Below are 24,683 nucleotides of genomic sequence, written 5' to 3' on the forward strand. Positions count from 1 at the left end.
ATTATGTTCAGTAGAGGTGTGAGGAGAGTATTGATTCTGCATTGGTATTGTTAGTCTTGGTAGAAAAGTACCAGAAGGAACTTTGCAACCATTCACATTGGTTGTTTTGCCTACTATTATAAGCTGCAGGCTAGAAAATTTGTTTTAAAGCTCAGTTTAAGATGAAAAGTCAAAACAGTTCTAGCAGCATAAGTAATATGGGGTTCACAAGTAGGAGCAACTTCTTACTTGTGAATTTATTAAAAGAAACTCCCCACATGGTCCCCTGAGTGAGCATAGGAAGTAGAATACTACTCACACTAGGAAGGAAAATAATACCTTCTGTCCAAATATAAGTGGAGTGAGAAAATGGGTTAAAACCCAAACCTGACAATAGATTTAACTTGAAAGCATTTTTTTTCATCCTTGTTGAGTGTGCACTTAAGAGACTGTGCTGCTCCAAGGAACACAGAAGAGTGCTAAGGAATGGATATTTCTTCTCTCCTTCACAACTGTTGTCCAGCAGTTAATAGTAGAAAATGTCCCAAATTTTTCATTTGAATTTTTCATCTCAACAGAAGCGCAAATATATTTAATAGGAGACCCTTTGAACCAAATATAATGCAATCAAGAAATTTAATGTTTTCAAATCCGTGTAGGTAATAACATACTAGATAATCAAAATTCTTATCACAAGTTTATCCTGTTTTTCTGTAGAATTTGACTATTCTTTTTTGAGCCCTTATTGATGTACAATTTGTTTTCTAAGTTTTATGCATTTTTGCATGGGTCCTAATTATAGAAGGGAAATCCACCTGAAGATATTTCACTTGTAACCAAAAAAGATGTCTCATGACATGCTGCTCTTTCCATACTTTCTGAGTCCTTCACTACTTTTTCATTTCTGATTCCCGAACTCACCATCTGCAATACTTTTCCAGTAAATTATCACTTAACAATGTTTAATTGTTAATTTAGTGATGTTTTTGTTCAACTCATTGCAAGCAAATATATTTTTGTGGTGCTTACTTCCAGGTATCCAGTGCTCCTTTGACACCTAGTCTCCCCAAACTTCAGCATTTAATTTTAAAGAAACATTGAAACACATGTTTTATTAAAATCAGTATATCAAGAGAACACATTTGGCCTTCAGCAGGGAAGTGTCTGCTAGATACTATTGTACTTACCGAAGAAATTGAGTCAGACCAAATGTAATGAACTGGCCTAGTTGAATGTCAGGGATTTTATAGGTTTTCCAATGTTCATTTCTTCTTGATTATGTGTTTGCTGGTCTTCATTCGGTCTGGAGCATCATTACCTAATGTTTCTACTATATTTGAGGGGTGAAAAGTAATTTAGCACAGAAGTACATTTACTTTGTTAAATGCTCTTGCTATCTCCTATGGGTAGAGCCTGGATGTCCTTAAATCCATTTATTTAGCAGAGACCTCTTTCAAGAAAGATGGATTTATTTCCGTGCTTTTTTCATTGATGCTGTTTTGGAAAGATATCAGCACACTAAAGGAAACAAAATGTTCAGCTCACAAATCTAAGGGGAGCTTGGAGCTGCTGAGAAAAAATTACTTTTCTATTTAAAAAAAGCCCATTAGAAACTCTGTTTTGAAAAATTAAGAATAAAAGAAGTATTCACTTTCCAACCAAATACGGTTCTTTTAGAAATCCAAATGCCATTTAGTTTATGTAAGTCACGGGAGGGAGAGAATATCAGTCAGAAGCCTGTCCACGCTTGATGAAATCCACAGAAACCTCCTGGAGTGGATTGTGCTTCACATTGGGGAGTGCAGAGATGAGGGAGGAAGAATGTAGAACAAATATGCAGCAGAGAAAAAGGGAATGAAAAGGTGGAAATACAGATGTGTGTGTGTGAACTTAGGTCATTGTTACAGAATAGGGGAAAGAACATCCAGTACAGGGTTCCAGTTGGGTTCTTCCTTGGCCTCACACTGGTACCAATGAAAGCTTCATCAGGGTGGAGGAGGTGGAGGGGACATTGATTTTTTTAGAAGGATATGTGTAAAAGTAAAATGCAACAATGCCTGGAATGAGTTAAAGTTTTGGCTGACATTAATTAGTGAGACTGCTGTTAATACACGGTGGTGTTTTTATCTCTGCTTCCAATTAAATCAAACCATGGCAGTGAGATTTTACATGGTGCAGGATGGTGCACTGCATCACCAGATGAAACTTTAGGATAAATTTTTGTTTTGAAAAGTGACTTACACCCTTAAATATCCCATGAAACTGAAAGAGCCCATTATCTTGTTTATTATTCAGGTCTTTAAAAAATCCCTTGATGCAGCAGTAATTGCTTTCCTGAATCAACGGAATTTATGTAAAACAAAGTTTCAGCTGCTTTCTTGAAAATATTTCTTTCAAGCCTATTACACTAAATGTTGTTCAGAATAGTCCCAAGAAACTTGGAGAAAATTGCCTCTATGCTATTTTTCCCTAACACACTGAAACTAGTCACTTGTAGTTTTATGTCCATGTCATTCCACAATGTATTAACTGTGTTTTTCTACTGAGCTGCCATTGTTAGCAGTGTAAGTCTTGCATAAGCTGCACAGCTACATATCTCAAATTATAAAGTGGGATGGAGAGACCAAGATATTGGCATTCTATGCAGCCAACAGAATATAGCACTATAAGTGATGATATTTGGACCAGCCCTCCAGGCTCATTGACTTCAGTAATTCTTTCTGTTCATGGACATAAAAATTCTCTCAAGGTCACACCCAAGGTTAAATCATGGGAACTTCAAAATGGGAAACTTTAAAAAATACTTCTGAAAATAAAACAAAGGCCCTACTGAAACTAATGGGAAATTTTCCATTGACTTCAAAGGCAGTAGAATAGAATCAGAGCCATGAATCTTCATACATGGGAAAGGAATCCATGACTATGATTCTGTAGTAGCTTCTCAAAATTATACATTTCCTATGGACCATCTTCTTTTACCTATTTTAATAATTTCTGGCTTCTCTTTAAATAAAGAATGTAGTCGTGCAACCTAGTGCAAATAAACCCATTTCAAAAATAGCAAATATGAGAAATAGAGCATATAGAACTTGAATATTCAAAATTAAACAATAAAATAACTCACAGTAAAGCCTTTTTAACACTCTACTAAAAACATCAATATTAATTTTGTTGAGAAAGCATACAGATGACAGATGTTATGATGACATTTTAGCACATGACATTGGGAAGAAAGTTACAATGGAGAGTGCATGGTTTGGTTTGGTTTTTTTTCTTTTTTTTCCTGTTTTTTTTTGGTTTGTTTTTGTTTTTTTTTTTTTTTTTTTTTTTTTTTAAGAGACAAAGAACATTCACATTCTCAAACTTCATTACCACATTGTGGCATCTGTTTTAAAAAATAAATATTTATCCACAAATCTTAGATATGTTTAGAAATATACCCGAAAACAAAAGAAAAGGAAAAAAAAACCTTTTACATCTCCTTTTTACTGATTTCTTCAAATGTTCGTGTCATAGCATAGTCAGACTTCAGTTTGAAGTGTCAAAATATTATGCAGTGTGTTCTCAGCCAGACAAGCACAAGAAAATGGCCATTTTCTTCTTCCAATTTCAGGAGAATTTGGCCCTGGAAGCAGAAATTCCTGAAAATGGGAGTGATATATTTGCATTCCTTTTCCCTTGCTTTTTGAGCACATTTACATGAGTCTTGAGAAGAGCTTTAGCAGTGAATTGTAAGCTGTTCTGTTGAGTTTGTCTTACACAACTTTCTATGAGAATTTCCACCAGAAAAATCAGTCCTAGAAATTCTGAGCATTGAGCATGAACCCAAAAATGACTAATGTGACCAACTGCAACTAGTGACACGTTCAATAATAAGCCATCTTATAGCTGTAATTTGCAGAAGACTTTATTGCACAATTCAAAATCATGTATATATTTTAGAAAATCATAATATTTGCTTCAAGAGCACTCCAGGAACAGAACAAAAGGTGATTCTTTTTTTGCTATTGCAATTTTTTGTCTCCATCTGAGGTCTAAGATTGCTTATCCAATGAATAGTAAAAAGAGTTGCAAGAAGTGGTGAAAGACCGAAAGATTATTTAACTTTGTCACAAAGTTGTCCACATGGTATGGTTAAATCAAGGACTTGGGGTAGTCTGCAGCATTAGCAACATGAGGTTAATTTTCTTTGCTCACGTAGTAAAATAATTGCCATGAATTCTACCGTGTCTTATTCAGGCCACATTAAAACCTGCATGCTGTATAATCTAGGCACTTTAATTCATATGAGTCTCAATATGCCAGGTTTATATTTATTTTTCTTTCTTCCATGCACGTTTGATATAGTATGTCCAACTATTCCTTCTGGCTTTCACTCTGCATAGTTATTCAAAAGCCAAGAAGACAAATTCCCTGTGCAATTCAGAAAAGACAGACTGGTAACTTTTCAGCATTTAAAAAGCCTTTTGTCACCTACTCTGAGAGAGAGCAAGGTAAAACCAGCATGGTCACTTTAATAGTTGATGCTTAAAACAAAGATGGATTTGAATAGTTGCCTTGGCTTTTTGCCGTGTATGTTTGTGCTGTTCTCTGCACAGCACTATAGTTTCCATGCTATCTTAACCATAACATCAGGGGAAGTTTTGTGCTGGTTTCCCTGTATCCTTGTAAATCATTCTGTCTATTTGCATGCTTGCAAGAAACAAAAAAATTTTGCGAGTGCTCTTATTAAGTTGAGTTACCCACTGTGACAACAGTCTTCCCTCTATTGGCTTTGAGTGATTCTGTCTGATGTTGGTAGTAAAGGCTAAAAGGAGAAAAACAAACCAAAATAACAAAGCTGGAACAGTGAAACCTCAGGCCATTAAGGGCCATGTCTTCAAAACTGTATGTCTAAGCAGAGAGGACATGTGGTTTCATTGATTGAATACAGACTGAGAGACAGGAACTTGTAACTTTTAATTTTACTTGTGCTCCCGTCTCACTTTGCAGCCCTTAAGCAAGTTTATTCAACTCTGCAGAAGATCTAGCATTGTCTTTTGTGGAGTCACAACACCACTTTCAAAGGCCAAGGCAGATTTGGGCCACACTTTGAGTTGTACTCATTCTGGTCTGCTCCAAGAGGGCAAGAAGGCATCCTGAAGGTTGTTCAGAAAACTGCCCAAGCTGGTGCAATTATGTGTACTAAATCACGAACTTAGTTCTTATCCTCAAGCCCTTGGCCTTATATCCCATATACTGGGTCTTATCCTGTTTTTCTTGGGAAAGTCTGAGCTGCTTTTGATACCAGCTGTGCAGTTGAGCAGTGTCTGCAGTATGTATATTTACCACAGGGCTGTATGCAGTTCACAGCTGAACCCAGAACACGCAGCCCTGTGTCTCAATTTTTCAATCTAAACTGAAAAATAAAAATGCCTTTTGAATTCCAGGAGGAGGCTAATGATCCTTGTCGTGCTGTGACTTTGCAAGGGATCTTTAGCTAACCCTGGGAACAGAAGCAGCTGAAGCACATACTCTTATGTCCCTGGAGAAAACAGGGAAGGATTCACAGTGGGAAGAACAAACCATACGTCAGTTCCTGGCCAAGGTGTTACCTTTCAATGGCAGGGCTGCCTGCGAGAGCAGGAGTCTGGGCTCTGACCCAGGAGGTCAGCTCCAGGCCCACGTTGCATAGCCTATGGATGAAGCAGGGAGTTAGTTCCACTCCTGCTGACAGCCATCTGGTCAGAAGCATGGCCAGTGCTGCTCTTACAGGACTGATGCCTTGTGAAGGCTGACCTAGAAGAGAGACTAGATGGAGCTAAAGAATAAAGCAGGTATTTATTAAGACGCCTCAAATAGATCCAACTTGGGCTGCACAACCCAAAATAGCCACAAAATGGGTGACCAGTCACAGGGTCTCCCACTTTTATAAGTTTTGGTCCATTAGCATATTGGAGCTAATTGTCCAATTACAGCTTTAGCCCATGAAGTCCCATCCTTTTTGTTTTTCCCTTTTCGGTCCACCATTGTTTATGCTCTTGGGCCTGAGATCTGGATTGGCTGTCCTTGGTCCCCAGCTAGAGAAGGAGCTGTTTTGTCTACCTACTCTGTGAAGAGAGCTTACTATCCCCTACACTTACACAGGAGCAGAAGCAGAATAGAATCTGAAAAATATAAAAGCTTAAACCTGAGGCATCATTTCCCCCAAGCTTGCAAACTCCAAACTGACATGAGTAAATGAGCACTAGGGTGAATATAATTGACTGTAGCTGGTATTAGCAATAAAAAAAATCTCCACAAAGCCAGCACATAACCATGAGGCCCGACCTTTTGATTTCTTATTTTGAGGAGGGAAATCCAAAACTTTAAAACTTTCAAAAAAAGTAACAGAAGATGAAGATGTCCTCTGTTTCTACCACAATCCTGGCTAAATTAAGTCTGTAGTACTGCTCCAGACCCTGTTTCTTTGCCTGTTGAAAACGAGCAGCAGAGAACACTTCAACTTGTGAATTTTTGTTACTTTTTAATGAGATATCTGGGATATTCTACCCACACAGCTTGATAGAGAATGCTGCTTTCATGGTGCTTATATTCATTTTACATTTTATTATGCTCAGGAGAGATAGAGTTGTCATAAATATTTAAGTGAGAAGCTACGTAGGATAATTGAATTAATCAGTCATTTTTTACTTAATGCTCATACTGAGTTTAAGAAACACATCCACTGGTGTTATGTCTGATTATAGGTTCTGACTTGCAACCTGATTTTACTGTGAATCTTAATACACTTGTCATGTCTTTTATGGCATAGTCTCATTGAACCAGTGGGTCCAGAAGTACTTAAGCTTGTCTTCCCTGAGATGCAAGACTTTGTGATTATAGGTATGAGAATAAGGATTGCAAATGTAAATGCTAAGGGATGTCCAGGCCACCATAACATGTCTTAGAAAAATTAATTACTTCATTGATTAAACAGCACCATTTAGAGGTGCAGGGGTATTCTACTTGCCAAATATTAGAAGGATGGTGTCATTTTCCATCCTGTCTTTATCTACTGCTTCTAACTGTAAGGTCGTTTTCATCCAAAGAGCTTGTCACAGAAAAAATCAGTGTCTACCAACAAGAGAGACTGAAGACTGGAGTTTTTTCTGTCAGTGGAGTGACACTAGTCTCTCCAAGCTCCCCTTTTAGAGGCCTGCCTGTCTGCTTCTGGCTCAGTATTTAATCAAAGGTTTGCCATCAGGAAAAAGAAACCATCACACAAGCATTGCCTCCTCTTCACTCCGCTTTGGACTCCACTTCTCCTAAGGAGTGCCCTTAAGCTGCCACCTCATTTTTCACCATACTTATAGACTGATGGCTGGACACTACTGTCCAAGTCTGGATTAGAAAGCATGATGAGAAAGGTGAATAATGTTGTATACAATGACAAGCATGACTGTGCCCAACAGATCCCAGGATATAATTATGGTTTAGAAATAAAGCAGTATTTGAACTCTCACAGCTGTCTTAAGATTCTGAGATGACATTTACTATGTCCTGCAGTAATTAATGCAAAAGCTGACCTGACTCCCTGAAAGGGAGGTAGCAAATATAACATGGAAAGAAAATTATCTTGTGGGATCACAAATTTTTAACTTTATTTTTTTTAGAGAAAAAAATAAGCAATATTGTTGGCTGTTACAAAGAATGTATTAAGTGCCAGTACCACAGCTGTCAAGAAACCATGTCTGGATTTTATTTATTTATTTTTAGGACATTCAAACAGGAGGAAAATAGTGATTGTTTAGAAAATAGACTAAATGTTATGATTGTTATTGCTTAGGTTAACAATGGCAGAGAGCAGTGGAAGTTTTTGAAGTGTTAATCCAGAAAAAGGGGAAAGACATTGATCAGGATGCATGTTGATGTGTTATGGGTGGTGATAGAATGGAATCAAGCACAGTATCAGAAGAAAAGATGTAGTTATCCTCTGCTTTTGTTTCTTTTTATCACTGTATTTATTCTGAAATTTTCTTTGTGATGTGTCTCATTTAGAAAGGGAGACATTTTTTCTAAAGTCTCCTCACACTGAAACACAAGTAAAGTTACATATTCTATATGTTAGTGGAAGACTAGGATATTTCTAAATATCTACCTCAAAGGAGATGAAGTGAGATGGTGAGCAAGTCTTTCTTCAAAGGATTGTGTTTGACAACGTTCCCAGCAGTCAAAAAGGAAACGACATAACCTAGAAAGTTCACAGACTTCATAGAGAGTTTATATAGCAGCTGATTGGATGACCTCTTTCACCAAAGTTTCACTGAGAAGAAAGATCCCATTTATATAATATAAAGAATACAAATGGAATTTAAAAAAAAAAAATTTATACAAAAATTAGCTAAATGAAAATTACAGGTGTGTTCTAACTGAACGACTAGATTCAAAACAGTCTGAATTTCAAGTCAATGTAATTTTATATACAGATATTTTGGCTTAGCTTGGGTTTTTCTATATAGGAAAGGTGCAGAGGTCATTGAAGAAAAGTATATAAAACATGATGATATGTTTCAGTTCCTTCTGTGATCACTACTTCACTCCTTACAGTTTCCAGTCCTCTAAAGCTAAAGCAGAACATTGCTATTTAGGGAACCAGAACTTAGCCCTGGAAGCACATTTTTGCATCATCATTTTACCATTTTATTTTCTTACTTGTTGTAAAAACTCATGATCTTAAAAGCGAAATAGACCAGTAAAGTCACCCTCCTTGTTGCATTCGGAGTAGTTCGGACTGTAAGATATGACTGACTAAAACAAGAAATTCTTAGCTGCGACAGACCAGCAGTCCATCTATCTCAGTGTTTTGTCTTCAATGAAGATAAGAAATTGTTGGAGTTGCTTTTTGCCATCTGGTTTCCCCCTGTACACATCCAGAAGTGCCTGAAATAGTGGAACTATACATATTAGACATATACATATACATGTACGTATACATTTCTCCTCTCCTTAAGGGAATGTATTTAAAGACCAATAATTGTGAAAACATTTCCACAGAAATTTTCACTTCACTATCTAATGTGTAAAGGAATATTTTTTGTTACCTGTTTTACAGATACCTTGCTATTTTTAATGAATCACAGTTTCTCTTGGTATTCAAAATATAATTTTTATACAAGAATTTTCCTAATTCCATGCTTCTTGTGAGGCAGTGTGAGTCAGAAGCTTCCCAAGTGGAGACTGGTATTTGCAGTTAATTTGATGCAGGTACCTATTAAAATCACCTCTCATTTTCTTTTGTTCCAATGCTGCTCAGTGATTTCTGGGAAATGAACTCAGCAAGTGACCAGAACAGCCATGGTGACTGTGTTTAAACAGTGACTGTGTTTAGTCAGTCGTTATCTGTGCTTTAAAAGTAGTTTGTTATTAATAATAATATTGAACACTATTGCTTTGACAAGATTTCCTCCTTCATATAAGCCCTAAGCAGAAGATTTGAATAATTTTTTTTTAAAAAGAGGGTTAACGCTTGAAATATTTTCAGGGAATATAGAAACAGATTTTTGTTTTCCCTTGAATACAGGATGGTTTTCTGTTTCACTGAAGCAGAGGAGAGCAGCCAAGAGGCTTAAAAACCTTGAAGGTAGTTGCTGCCAGGGTGGGTTTGTTTGAGCATTTTTTTGGATAGAGCACGTAGCAGCATCTCTTATGATGTATGGTATTAGGAATGAAGTTTATTTTAATTTAAATAGGAAGGAAAGAATTTTTAAAATAATACTTTACAGTAAACAAACTCAACTATTGTGGGCTAAACTCTTATGAGTCAATAAGTCTTATCTATTGGAATAACTGTAACTTTTATTACTTCACACTACTTTTTGATTTAAAGTCACCTATTTGCTGTAATGGGTCAGAGATGTCTAGATAGATTTGAAGTGAAATGTCTGACAAATTTTTGCCAAATCCAAACTGAAGGCATATGAGGGTGGTGGTGGTGATGGGTGAAGCCTCAGATGACTTTCCCCCTTCATATTTATTCTAATTGCCAGTGTCCCTTTGTTGTCTAAGCTGTGTATTCTACATAACACAACACAGATGCAGTAGCCCGACGACAGAGGTGCAGTAAAAAGGGATTTGCACTAAAAGAAAATTTCCTTTGAGTAATCAAAGCAACATCTGCAGTTAGTCAAGTTCTCAAAATCCTTTTTCCAGGCTGCTTATAGGCTCTTCTGCCATTCATGTCTTCATAAAGCAAAGGATTTTGGTGTTTTTCCTCATCTGCTCTTGCTTCCACGTACACATGTATGTATGTATGCAGTGTATGCATTGAAACAGGAAGGTGCAAGCCCATGCCTGCTCTTTTGCGTGTAGCAGCAGCAATATTTACATGGCCGTCAAAGTTGATTTGCATTTAAATTCTCTGAATTTATAACCCGTTATAAAAAAGGAGCATGCAGAGGTCAGAGCAGATGAGTGGAGGTAATACTGCTGGAAATACCCTGGATTGCATGTACTGTCTTTTTACCCTACATCAATGGGTTACGCCAACTATGTGCCTTATTGGCAGAAGTGTAAGTAAAGAACCTGTGCATTTAGTATGTAAAATTTTTGTGTAGACATAAATCAAAATCCAAGATTTCCCATACTTACAAAGATATTTGTATTAGGGACCTACCTCAGTTTTTAGGACAAAGAAAAACCCATCAGCAAATCCCCAAATCGTGTAGCAGATCTTTATATGTAGTTCATTTAAAGTACCCAGAGATCTGCATAGAAAACATGAGTGTCTTCTTACTTGATTAATGCAGTGACCTGAAAAAATGGAGTGCTAGCAAACAAAAGAAAACAATAATTGCATTTCTGAGCAGGCATATTTTGCTGCCTGCAGAATAGCTTAAGACTATCTCACTTTTTCTTTATATATTTCTCCCTCTGGCTCGCTCTCAGGTTTTATTGTGCATTGCTTCTCTGCCTTTCTGAGCTCATTTGAGACGTCCAGTTTTGTATAAGCACAAAGTGCTGATAATATTTTGTGATTCCTTGCAGTAACAACTGTGCTGCAAAGTAGCACAAGGACACATATTGATAAGGACTCAAGTGCCTGGAATTATTTGGCACATGTCAGATGGAATTTGCATTTGAGCTGAAGGCCAACTCCAGGCTTCTGCACCTCTTAGGACCCACTTAAAAGCTACGAAGAGTGTGTAAGTGGTTCTCAAGTCTCTTGCTGGCTGTCTACACATGGCTAAAAATCACCCACCATGAATCTTTAATGGCAGAGGACTACAGTTTTTTGCTTTAGTGTTGGTATGTGTCACTTTTGGGCCTCCTGGCAATTTTCACCAACTGATGCAACCATACACAGACCTCAAAGGTAAAGGGAAGAAGTGGAAAAACAAAGCAGAATTGCTTTCTGTGTTCTTTTGCATCTTTGTCAGGATTCGTTCAACATAAAGGCTTTGAACTTTAGAGTTGAAATGAGCCTAGTCAGGCTCTTTTAAAAATGTTTTAGAGAAGTTATTGAGAAAATATAATGCTAGCAGCTTCAGGACAGAATAGCAGGGCTTTATTCTGTTCTGAGCTGCTTCTTCATAAGTGCTAAAAGATGGCAGACACTTTCCTTTGTATCTGCTCTCTACATTGTGGACAAAATTAGACCTATTGCCATTACTGTGTCGTCCTTTCTCTGTTCATGGTCAGAAGACTTGTGATTTGGTGAAACTATTCACACAGAATATTCAGTCCTACAGCCATCAGCATGGGGCAAAAGAAAAAATGGCTGGAGTAACATATCCAGCTTCTGGAAATTATGTCCTTTTGGCTCTGCTTTGTCTTTGAGCACCTTCTGTGTTGGCAACATCTCTGCTCCTTCAAGGAATAGTACACCAGAAGGAAGACTGAAAAGTGACTTAAATCACAACTGCAGATGTAAACACCATTTCTTCTTCTTCTCTGTTTCTTCTTCCCTGGGGAATTGAGCTGCTGCCAGAAATTAAAGGCAGATAGTAGTTTCTTGGTTGATGTAAACTGTTACAGTCAGTGTTTAAACATATAATCGGTACCCCTTCATCCTGCAGGAGCAGTGCTCTTGCTGGCTGACACTGCCTGTATGTATTATTTTGTGATCCCTTAAGAGTTCTCAGGAGATTCTTGCAGTTTTAATTGCACAGTTGAGAATCATTGGGTTAGAAATGTCTATTTACTATTTCTAGCTTGCTCTTATTTCTATTTGTACCCAAAACTGAAGCTTACCCATGTTAAATTCTGTCCCATGCAGCCTTCTTTTCTCAAAGAACTTTCAAGGTTAAATTGAACATCTGAATGGCTCATGGGGAAAGGTAGTAGTGTAGCCTTTCACTAAATGAGAACCAAATCAGACCAAAGTGGCAAAAAAAGTTTGCTCTCTGTCAGAATCAAGACCTGGGGAAGACTAATGTCCCCATTGTTACAAAGAAATTCTTTAATACTATAATCTTTTCTCCAATCCTTTTCATCCTCAGATGTATACATTCTTAGGATATGTGCTTGACCAGCAACACTAAAGAGACAACAGGATTCCCTCACTGAAAAGAGTTATTATCATTGAGTTACTGAAATCTTGAATGACAATTAGCAAAAAATGAATATCAGAACCAAACAAAAGTAAGTGAGGTAAAAAAAAATCTGTTAATGGTCTGTACCCTTGGTAAAGTCTTCTACTGCCTTTGGTGTTTCTTTCCTCTCTGTAATCAGAAAATCTCTGGGTTTACTGGTGTCCAGATAACCGGTGTATGGATGTTTTTGTTTTGCTATAAGACCGTTACAGTTGCAGCTATACCTTTAATGTTTAATATTACCTATTTTTTTTTTTTTCTGATGATATGTAGGAGCACAAGTTGTTTCCTGTATGAAGTGCTGTGTCATATCTGGTGCAGTGAGGTTATTGCACTTTCTCCACCTGTGCATACAGAAAAGTGTAATTGGATCACTGGGAAAAGATAACAAATCCAGATCCCCAGGCTCTTGTCAGGCACTGTTGATGCTGAGATGTTGTACAGTTGATAAATAAATCAGCTATTTAGCTGAACATGGATTTCAGAGGCTTAGCTGTACGTTCTTCATCCATCATGTTAATATCTTTTCCTTTTTCTGATAACTGGCTATCTGAGGGCAATGATTTAAGAATTTTGTTTGATAACCTTTTATTTGCCTGTTACAGGGACCGTCATATAAGCAAGATTTTTTCTATATCTGGGGTAAATCTTTTGTTCACTAGCCCCATAAGTGACTGTACCATACATGACAGGTTCTCTGAAGCAGAAGTTAAGAGTGCAAACAAGTTTAATAATGCTTCTTGATAGCTCCTAAGAAGTGTTTATAGAGTGCTTCTTAGAGCTGTGAAGGAGCAGCATGCTAAGTAATATTAAAATAGGAAGGAGAGACCTCCATCTGCCTTTGTTGGAAAGATGAGCATACGATGACACCTTCAACTTTATTTATATTGAGGTGTCTAAGGAGTTGAGGGGCAGCTCCTTCCATATTTTCTTTCCAGGCCATATGCTACAAATATGGAAGACAAGAATATGACAGCCCATGCTCATTTGTCTAAGATCCCAAAGGAATGATCCCCCACAAGGTAAAGGGACGCCGTACAGGATCTCACCAATGATGTAACACCATGCAACACATTTAAAACGTGTCAAAATGTTGTCTCCAAAGCAGCAATGCTAAGCCACTTAGGTCACTAAAAGCAGCTTTCTCAAATTCTCCACAGATGTTTTGCCAGGCTGCCCACATATCTCTAGATAAAAGCAAACTGTTTGCTTCACAGTGTAGAATAATTTATAGGTAGGGACCAATGTGTTTGCAAAGAAACAGCAGGTTGCCATCAGTTTTTCTTAGTGCAAAATGCATTATGCTAACATCAATACAGAATGTATGTGTTCCAAAAGGGGAATTATGTGAAATTAGTTTAGTATTAATAGTTTTTCTCAGTCATGTCCAGTTTTATCACGGAAAGCTGTAAGCCCTCTGGAAAATGGTCAAGACAAAGAAAGATTATCTTTTGAATTCCTTTCACTGTGTTAAGTGCAGCTGTCCAAAGGCAGATAATTCCACAACAATTTTCACAGATTTGAATTGTGGAATGTAAACACTATTTTACAAATGCTTTTATGAAGTAGAATTGTGTCCAAACTTATGTTTTGGGGTAAAAAAATCAATTTTTTATTATTCCCCTATTGTTTTTTCTCTCTCTGTCTCTGGTCACAAAGGATCAGAAAACGTTAGACCTCAGGCACATTTCCTGTTGAAAACATTATCCAAACGACAAATCTACATGCATGTTTTTGGCTTCAGTGAAATAATATATTTTAATGAAAATGTATTTTGTTGAAACATTCATGATAGCTCCTCATGTGAGATTCTTTTCATCTGCCATTTCAAATTTTTTCAAACCAACTTCACATCATCACATGGTACATTGGTGAGTTTATGGAGTCCTAGATGAGATCCATCAAAACTACTTCACCTAAGATATGAGAACAGCTTTTAGGGATGAAAGACTAGGGAATTAATTTACTGCCATATCAAATAGATCATTCTTGCTGTTTGACAAATGTGTTAAGTTTTGAACACTGCAGCATTAGACTGATGAAAAATTAAAGTAAGCCTTGGGGCAAGGTTAATAAAGACACCAATAACCTTTTGCTAGTAGGTGCAATACTCCATTTAATATGAGTCCTGAAGGTGATCATCTGTTCCTCTTTGCCCACTGGAGTGAGAATATCATGATGGTCACCATCTGGAGTAGTTTTTCAGCAATGAGCAATTTTATAATGAAAGCAGGGATATTTCCTTACAAAAATATGCTTGGGCTACTGATGACTTTTGGCTGCCTTGAAGTTCTACACAACTCAGAAGCTCACATTGGTTAAAAACCTGGATTTCTGCACCTTTTCTTCTTCCTTGTGTTCTGTGGGGGAGTCCTGTCTGCCCATGTACAGGCAATTAAAATTTTGCTTTTTAATTTGCCATGTGTGTCCTCATTAACTTTTACTCTAACAGCTACAATTAGTTGTAATACTAGGGTTGGATGTTTCCTACATTAGAATTCAGGACTCCACAGGCAGGAAATTCTTGGCGACAGTTTTCCATTTCTAGAACTGCTAAAATGAAATTATCAATAGAAATAGGTCCATGCAAGATTAATTCATGCAGACATTCATCCAGATTAGACTGGATGGTATGACAAACCTAAACATGAATTTGGATGGATATGTTTCCCATTAGACCTTCTATAGTATTTCATTTATGGGTTTTATTACTAAAATTAGTTTTATTTTTAAAACTATTTAATAGCAAAATTTGTATTTACCTATGTGTGTGCAAACACGGACAATTTTTTTTTTTTTTTTTTTTTTTTGCCACAAGCAGCAAACACCATTGTTTCTAGGTTCAGAAGTTTGTTAGTTTTCACAGATGAGGTAGTCTTGATGAAGTTATGCAATGTCAAATTTTCAGAATAACTTCCTTCTATTACAATTCAGTAACTGTTAAACACAGGAATGAAGATAACATTTTCTAGGTAGTCTCCACACCTGAACTTTGGCACTTCTATACCCATTTATGGAGAAGTGTGAGGAGCTGAGCAGGGTGACTGGCAGCCTTGAATTCATGGCCTCACCTGAGGCATTAATGCTATTGATCTTGTAGCTATTTCAGCTCTGCTCCTGGAGTACAGCAGTCATTCTAGTGATTATGTCTTGTAGTAGGTTCTCTCTCTTGACCTGTTACTAGGAAAAAATCTGTTCTACCTGAGCTTTTTTCCCCCAAAACCTATCTATTTTCCATTATTTGTTCTCTTTTCTCTCCCTGCCTCTTACATGCCTCTGAAGTAATTTCACTCTGTAGTAACCCACAAGTAAAAAAGTCTTGAACCATGAAGCTGGGAATAGTGCTTTTATAAGAATACATGAACATTAATTTTCCCAGTAACCAAGAGCTATGCAACTTGGTTTGCCAGGTATGTAACAGAGATGCCATCAAACAAGTCAGCAGTCACAGACAACCTTGAGGAAGGAGTGTGTGGACAGAAAAAGTGGGAAGAAAACAAGTCCCACACTTATTTATTTATTTGTTTATTCAGGACAGAAAAAGTTTTCTGCTGGCTTAGCTCCCTCTCCTGGCAGTCAGGAATTGGGCTGTATCAGAGTTCTGTTGGAACTTGTACACTACCCAAATTTCCAAAGACAAAGCTCTTGTTCACTATAATAGTATGCCTTTTAAAAAGGGATTTCCTGCAACCTACATCATTCTGGGCAATGTGTCTGCATAATAATATGCTGGAATGTAGCTAGAAAGAGAAAAAAAGGCTTAGAGGACCAGAAGATTACAGAAGAACCAGAAGGAGAAGGATGGCAAAAGATGTCTTTACACCCATTGTTGCAAGATGTACCACTCTCTAAATTTTCTTCTGTCTCCACCAAGGCAGATCCAAATCAATTTCACTTTCATCCTCAGGCTGCTTGATCTGAAGTCTTGAGAATAATTATAAATGCAAATTGAGAAGTAAAACCAGAAACATCCCGATCAGAGTAGAAAAAAGCACAAGAGTTCAGATGTGTACATTTGGTGAATCATTTTGCTAACATTATTGCAAAGACAGTAACACCTTCCTCTGCCATAATCTGTTCATATAGACTTCATTTTTTTTGTAACAGTGTACAGAGACACTGTAAGGTTTCCTTCCTATACTAGCTACTCATCCTGTTGTCAATACCCATTTTTGAAGAGGGCACCAAGGATGTTTTCTTCCTCTCCATCTCTTTTTCTTCACCTCTTTTTCTTCCTCCCTACTTCTTCTTCTTACATAATACACACTCATAGCTATGCAGCAGCCAGTACAGCAGGCATGCAAAAAGGCTTCCTATAAAAGCATTTTGATTCCTTTGGGTCATTTTCCCCATGCCTTTGATGCAGAGATTATAGACTCTTATTAAAATATGAGTACAAAGTTCAAACCCAAGTAACTCATAGAGAAATATATACAGCTAACTATCACCCAAGGCTCCTGACCACTTAAAAAAATAAAGACAAAAACAAAAAAAAACCAAAACACCGGGACATTCATTAATGTGTGCACTCACAGATATGAACTTTACTTGTGTGGAAAAAAAGCATATATCAGGTGTTATTCTGTAATTTTTCTTGTTACCAGTTGAGATACACAGGGACATTTTTCTTAAAAACAAGGAAGTCTGTACTAGATTTCATATGAAAGGAATTAGATTTGTTTTCTGTTTGTCATTCAATTCCAGACATAATAGCATTGTACTTACTGTGTATTATAATTATGTAAAGTAAGATTATATGACTTGATTATAACCCTAGTCTGCAGTACAGCCAAGAAAATTTATGCCAAATGGTTTAGTGCTAAATAAGAGTCACTGACTGGTAATAGTGAAAAGAGTAAGTATGACCATTTGGTTTTGGTTTTGCTTGACTTCCAGTTTATGTTGCATGGCACTCAGGTCCAGATAAGTGGATGAACTGCTGGGAAAAGTGATGCTAACTTGTTAGACTATCAGAAAAAAAAAAAGGCCTTGGATTCCTTTGAACTATTTTTTATTATTTTCAGTATCCCTTGAAGGAAAGAATAGCCAAGTATTCTTAATTTTATTATCTCTGAAAAAATGTATAGCCTTAATGTAAACCATGAAGACAGACAACTTGGCTTTAAGAGCATTTCAAAACTCTGTGCTTATAACATAGGATTGCAAGTATTCCTATGCAGGCTTGGTTCCACATGTTATCTTCTCCCTTTATTCTCTGTTTTCTTCCCTGAATAACACTAGGTTCTCAGATAGCCACAGGGACCTTGACTGCATGTTTGGAAGACTGCAGAATAAAAAATGGGAAAGATGATTCTAAGGGCAGCTTTGCAGATTGTTTTGACAGCATAGGCAGAGCCACTGAGGCAGTATATCAGTCAGTGAGGTAGGAAAAATTCCACAGGCAGACTACTAGTGAGGTGATTTTTTTTCCCCCTTAGATGCCACAAATTTATAATTGAACACCACTTTCAGTAATATATTAATTATTTCATGGCTATGCAGTGTGACAAAGGCTGGAAGTTGTATGGAGGATTCTGACCAGTAAAGGTACAACTAATAAAAAATTTTCACCTTTCCAACTTGCAGCCATATGTTTCAACCTTTAAAATATCTTTAATCAAAACACCTTATATTTTATCCAGTACATAAAGCCAAAATTTTTCTTTTCCAGCTAGCATCGGTTATGCCAAAAGGGAATTTAAACAAGGCAGGTTTGACAAAAGACAGTGAGATAAAAATGTTGATCAGAAATGCATTGTAAGTTACGAAAACAAATATTTTCATTGATTGCAGGAACTACTAAGCCAAATTTTCAGACTTGGCCACCTGACACGTGATATTTTCTCATCTATTTCAATGCTGTTTTCTTAACTTCATTGTATCATTCTTTAAAATCTAATGAGATTTAATATCCTGGCTGCAGTAAGGCAGGAAATGTCTTACACACTTGGAAGATACAACTTGTGTCTAAGGAGGATATAGTGAGAAATAATAGAAATTGAGTGTAAAAAAATTACCAAATTGTTGATGGACAGATGTGTTATTATTGAATAATTTGCTTGATGATTTCTTAAATTTTAAGTTAATTGTGACACTTGCCTTTTTCTCTACCTAGACTGGCTTATAGAACTTTCTGACTTAAAATAAGCAGTCAACTCCCTAGATTTACAACCACAATAGCTAAGAAATATCTTTAATTCCTCCAATTTCAAATTTCTACTTCTGAAAAAATCAGTAAATTTGCAGAGATTCAATTTAATATTTGCAGTCATACTGAAAACAGAGTTTGCTTTAGGAAGCCAGCATGCCAGAAATGGTGGGGAGAGGGGAAGCTGAGTGATCTGCCTGCCTTCAGTTTTGGCATTTTACTGAAGAAAAAAACTGCTTACACTTTTCTAGCATTTTGGAGTTTACACACAATGGTTTTCCTTCATAAAGTTTCTTTTTTTTCAATCGAGCAGGTTTCCAACTCTTCAATCTTTTTAATGTCTTTGGGGTAGAGATTTCTGACACACAGAACTCACTTTTCCATTAGGATCCCTGAGATATACTGAAAAGCACAGCAACTGTGAGCCCTATTTTAAGTGTTAAGCAGTTGTAAAAGACTAGTGAAGTAAAATCCTTCCCCAAAAAGTTGTTTAAATACATTCAGTTTTATCATTACTTCCTCATTCTTTACCTCTGCCACACCACAGTCAACCGTGAAGTCATAAATATCTAGTTAGATAGCTCCTTGTGTTCCTGCTTAGTACAATCAAGAGTAGTCCCAAATACATATAATCTGTACTGGTTTTTTTGTATCTCTTTATTAAGGATTGATATCTATCTAGAGTTTAGGATACTGCCATTAATAAGTGGACTACCTTTCTTTCCATCATAAGGGAAGAAAACATGAGGAAAGTTTTAACAGATTTCTAATAGCAAAATCCATGTAACAAAAAAAGGAGAGAAACTCCAGAATCTGCTTAAGTGACTGTCCAATCAAAGCTCTTTTTCTTGTAATATCTAATAAGAAATGCTGTGTGCTTGACCTAATTTGTTTGTACCATTACTGAAATCTTTAATTCAGGTGCCATATCTACTTAGGTGAGAGGTACACTGGACAGAGTACTAGAATGAGGTGAATGCATAAATCAGTTCTAATATGGCAGTCCCTTCTTATGAGATTCCCAGCAAACCAGGAGCTGCAGCTGCATGTTCTCAGCTGGGCCTTCTATTATACCCAGGAGTGAAATAAAGGTTAATCAGTAACTGGGCTTACAATTGGAAGTGAGCTCAGTGCAGGGTACTGGATCTTTTAGGAGGTACAGGCTGTCTCTCTCTGAGGATGACGGGAAAGTGAGAGAACAGCTATCATTACTCTGTGTGGTCCCGAGCAACTCAGAGGATGCTCTGCATATCCATTCTTATTTTAAGTGAGAGTGTCATGACAGATCAGAGCACTGTGATCTAGATGGGAGCCAGGCCGTATTAAAGGTGGATAAACTGTCACACTTAGGCTCATGGTAGAATGTAATCCTGTTAAGAGTTTCTCTACAGTATCACGTCATCTGGCATAATTGAAAAGAAATCAGTCTTGACTGAAATATGCCTGTGAGATAGAAAGCCATGAACAGTGGGGTACCTAATCTTACTGTTTGTATAAAAGGACAACATATTATAGGCTATATTGCAGTATTACATTTACATATTTTTAAAATTTGAGCTCATAATGATAAAAAGGATTTTTCAGGGTCTCATTTTTTTTATCTCCAGCTGTTTGAACCTTCAGGCTGATACCTGATGATGCTCTAAATAAATACAATATTCTGCAAGTGCAAGGTTGAAGGGTCATAACCGTTTGACTCCTAAGGATGCTTTCTACACTACCAGTCCATAGGATTCCCAAATGTAGCATCAGGGACATGTTATAAACTGCACAGCTGTATCAGAAGAACAAGGTTTTATGTATGACCAAAGTAAGTTTCTTTCTGAATGACCTGGATGTTCTTAATTTGTTTAAAGAAATATTAATATAATAATAATTTTAAAATAAAGAGTATATCGTAAAAACCAACTACCTTTTTGAAACAGGATTTTTGATTCACTAAAATTCTATTTTCTTGAAATCCTAGCTAGATCTTTGATCTGGATAAACAAATCCTGAAAAATTATTGTGCTTATGTCACTGCAGTTGAAGACCCTGGGACTGCACATGCTTTGTACTTGCCAAAGCTAATATCCTTTATTAAGTCCAAATGCATATGGGGGGCAAGGCGGGGGGCGACCATCATTAGAAACAACTTATAACAAGACAAAATAACATCAAACAACACAGTACCTTTCATTGCATACTTTAGAGAGTGGGAATGTTTGGTTAGAGATCTGAATAATAAATAGTAACTGGGAACATAAAAAGTATGCTTACAAGCTGAAAATACACATTAAGGAACTCAGCTATACTACAGTTAACACACTTGTTTATGTAGCCATTCACAGATAACTGTGTAGCAAAATTAAAAGCCATATCTAACCTTTATGGTTTCAAAGGAAGTGCTCTGCAAAACTGCCATAGTTTGAGCTGATATCCTAAAACAATAACTTAGCAGATGTGAGCCTGTTTCATTTAGTGGAAAGCAATTGTGCTTGGAGATAGTGGAAAATAGTTGTGGAATCTATTGACAGCACAATTCACATCAGAACCAATATCAATATGATAGTTTTAGCAAGTACATGTCTTACAGCACAGTATCTTACATTCGTGGACAACCATGCTTGTTTAAAAGACTCTCCTTATAAGTCTCTAATTCACTAGAGTGAGGCAAAATAATCTGGCAGTGTGCATTAATTTGGACAATATATGTAATGGTATTACAGAAATAGAAGCAGAATATTCCAGAGTCTGGTAGAAAATGAAAAAAACATAGAGTGTGATTAAATAATACAGCCCAGAGTCTACTCTTTCAGGCATCAGTGAATAATAGTCATTGAAGTTAGTGGTTCTGCAGAAGAAAAATAATTACCTGAGCAAAAATTTCCAGTTAAATGCTTTAGGTTTTTGGGTTGTTTTTAGTTCTAAAGTTTTAAGCAGACTGTGCGAGGACAAAGACTGGAGGTATAGTATGCAAATGAAAGTAATAGATCTAGCCTTCAATGAAGTCACTGAATGTCCTTCAGTCATTGCAATGACTTTGCATCAAATCTATTTCAAGACTATTTAGCAGTAATATTAAGCTAATGTTTAATATTAATGCCTTTTTTTCCCTTTTTTTCCCCCCTGAAATCTATAAAGAGATTATAAGCCTTAGAATAGTCTTCTAATGGGCTTGATCTTCCCTATTAAACATTTCATTCTATTGAGCTTTTTCTTTTCTCTTTCCTTTTACAGGCAGACCAGATCTGGCAGATAGTGAATATGAGGACTTTGCTGACTTCAGAAAGCTGACAGAAGCCAACAGACTTCAGTGAAATACACCTCCAAGCACAGACTTTTGGTAGCTTCAAAGTAACCTGTGGTTCGTTTGCAAAGACATGGCTACTGGTTCTTTCAGCACACATGGAGGAAGACAACAAACATTGTAATCCTGGCTCATAAGACTGTGTTTTCCTTATCAGAAGTAGGAGGCAGGCCAATTATAAAAGGATTATTTTATGCTTCGCCTCCAGGACTTTAACTCTGGCCTGAACACTGGACAAAAAATTTTAATGACCTGAGATTTTGTTACCTGTGCATTGTTATTGTTATCAGTTCTTAAACACTTTGGTACTTTATTTCTTTAAATTAGACATGGGTTTGTGGACTAAAATGTGGCCCACAGATTGGGCTCTTCTGATGAAATCATGGCTTATCTTTTCCCTGGGGCTCTACATACAGGTCTCCAAAACTTTGGCCTGCCCAAAAGTTTGCCGCTGTGACCGAAACTTTGTCTACTGTAATGAACGAAGTTTGACCTCAGTGCCTCTTGGGATACCGGAGGGTGTAACCGTCCTCTACCTCCATAATAACCAAATTAATAATGCTGGATTTCCTGCAGAGTTGCACAATGTCCAGTCTGTGCACACAGTCTACCTGTATGGCAATCAATTGGATGAATTCCCCATGAACCTGCCCAAGAATGTCAGGGTTCTCCACCTGCAGGAAAACAACATTCAGACCATTTCACGTGCTGCTCTTGCTCAGCTTTTGAAGCTGGAAGAACTGCACCTGGATGACAACTCCATCTCCACTGTTGGCGTTGAGGATGGGGCATTCCAGGAAGCCATCAGCCTCAAGCTTCTGTTCTTGTCCAAGAATCACTTAAGCAGTGTGCCAGTAGGCCTTCCGTTGGACTTACAAGAACTTCGTGTAGACGAAAACCGAATTGCTGTCATTTCAGACCTGGCCTTCCAGAATCTTACAAGTCTGGAGCGTCTGATCTTGGATGGCAATCTCCTCACTAATAAAGGCATAGCTGAAGGCACTTTTAGTCACCTCTCCAAGCTCAAGGAATTCTCAATAGTTCGGAATTCACTGACTTACCCTCCTCCCGATCTTCCAGGTACACATCTGCTAAGACTTTACTTGCAGGACAACCAGATAACCCACATACCACTTACAGCCTTTTCAAACCTCCACAAACTGGAACGTCTTGATATTTCCAACAATCAACTTCGGATGTTGGCAAAGGGAGTATTTGATAATCTCCATAACCTGAGACAACTCACTGTAAGGAATAATCCCTGGTTATGTGACTGCAGCATTAAGTGGGTCACTGAATGGCTCAAATTTATTCCAGCTTCCATCAATGTACGTGGTTTTATGTGCCAGGGACCAGAGCAGGTCCGAGGTATGGCAGTCAGGGAGCTCAATATGAATATGTTGTCATGCCCCACCACCACCCCTGGTCTACCACTTATTATCACCCCAGTCCCAGCTACAACCATGCCGACTACATTAGTTCCCAGCCCATCATTTCCTCCCTCAAGTAGTAAATATAATCCTCTCACTCCCATCATAGCCACACTCCCCACTGTGCCTGACAGGGAGGACAGAGAAAGGGTGACACCTCCTTTGTCTGAATGGATTCAGCTCTCCATCCATTTTGTGAATGACACTTGCATCCAAGTCAACTGGATGTCACTTTTTACCGTGATGGCATACAAGCTCACATGGGTTAAAATGGGCCATAGTCTGGTCGGAGGAATTGTTCATGAACGAATAATTAGTGGTGAGAAGCAGCAATCAAGCTTGGTAAATCTGGAGCCCAAATCCACTTACCGGATTTGTTTGGTTCCCCTGGATACTTATAACAACTACCGGACTGGAGAAGACACTGTCTGTTCAGAAGCCACAACCAAGGCTTCCTTTTTCAATGGCAGCAACATCCCTTCCAGCCATGAGCAGACGACTTCTCAGAATCTGGGCTCCCCATTTCTGCTGGCAGGGTTGATTGGGGGTGCAGTGATATTTGTCCTCGTGGTCTTGCTCAGCATTTTTTGCTGGCACATGCACAAAAAAGGTCGTTACACCTCCCAGAAGTGGAAATATAACCGGGGCCGTCGGAAAGACGACTACTGTGAGGCAGGGACCAAGAAGGACAACTCCATCCTGGAGATGACGGAAACCAGCTTCCAGATTGTCTCCTTAAATAATGATCAGCTCCTTAAAGGAGATTTCAGACTGCAGCCCATTTATACCCCAAACGGGGGCATTAACTACACAGACTGCCACATCCCCAACAACATGCGATACTGCAACAGCAACGTCTCAGACCTGGAGCACTGTCATACGTGATAGTGAGGGACCATGGGGGTCTCTAGGACAAGGAGAAAAAACTCTAGAAAAAATATGCCCCCCAAGAATAATGAAAAAAATTACATTTGATAAATGTTATACAGATGCATTTATGCATTTGAATACTCTGTAATTTATACGGTGTACTATATAATGGGATTTAAAAAAAAGTGCTATCTTTTCTATTTCAAGTTAATTGCAGATGGTTTTGTAACTCTTTGCTTTTTAAATCTTTAAAAACTATTGCTGAGTACTGTACAGGGTTGTACAATAAGAACCCAATGTCATGGCAATGGAAAGAATGACTCATTCTTCAAACATTAACCACTTTGCTGTCGAAGCAGTCTGAGGGATGTTAAGTTTCTAGGTGTCCTGGAATACAGGAAAATAAGTGCATATTA

At 37.6% G+C, this 24,683-nt stretch overlaps 1 protein-coding gene across 4 annotated transcripts in view; it reads left to right on the forward strand.

Moving 5' to 3' along the window:
• Positions 1-24,683, forward strand: part of FLRT2 (fibronectin leucine rich transmembrane protein 2) — a 55,510-nt gene that overhangs the window by 28,874 nt on the left and 1,953 nt on the right. For 3 of the 4 annotated variants that reach the window (XM_041400954.1, XM_041400947.1, XM_041400964.1), the window contains exon 2: positions 21,898-24,683. This exon is cut by the window's right edge and continues 1,953 nt beyond it. In XM_041400954.1, the coding sequence (XP_041256888.1) occupies positions 22,297-24,282 (1,986 nt within the window). In that variant the 5' untranslated portion in view covers positions 21,898-22,296 and the 3' untranslated portion in view covers positions 24,283-24,683. Of the gene's footprint in view, positions 1-20,364; positions 20,489-21,897 lie in introns of those variants that run through there. The other variant, XM_041400973.1, reaches the window with a different exon arrangement.

Source organism: Onychostruthus taczanowskii, unplaced genomic scaffold, assembly GCF_017590055.1.
Source record: "Onychostruthus taczanowskii isolate IOZ18803 unplaced genomic scaffold, ASM1759005v1 scaffold1, whole genome shotgun sequence".
Classification (NCBI taxonomy): domain Eukaryota; kingdom Metazoa; phylum Chordata; class Aves; order Passeriformes; family Passeridae; genus Onychostruthus; species Onychostruthus taczanowskii.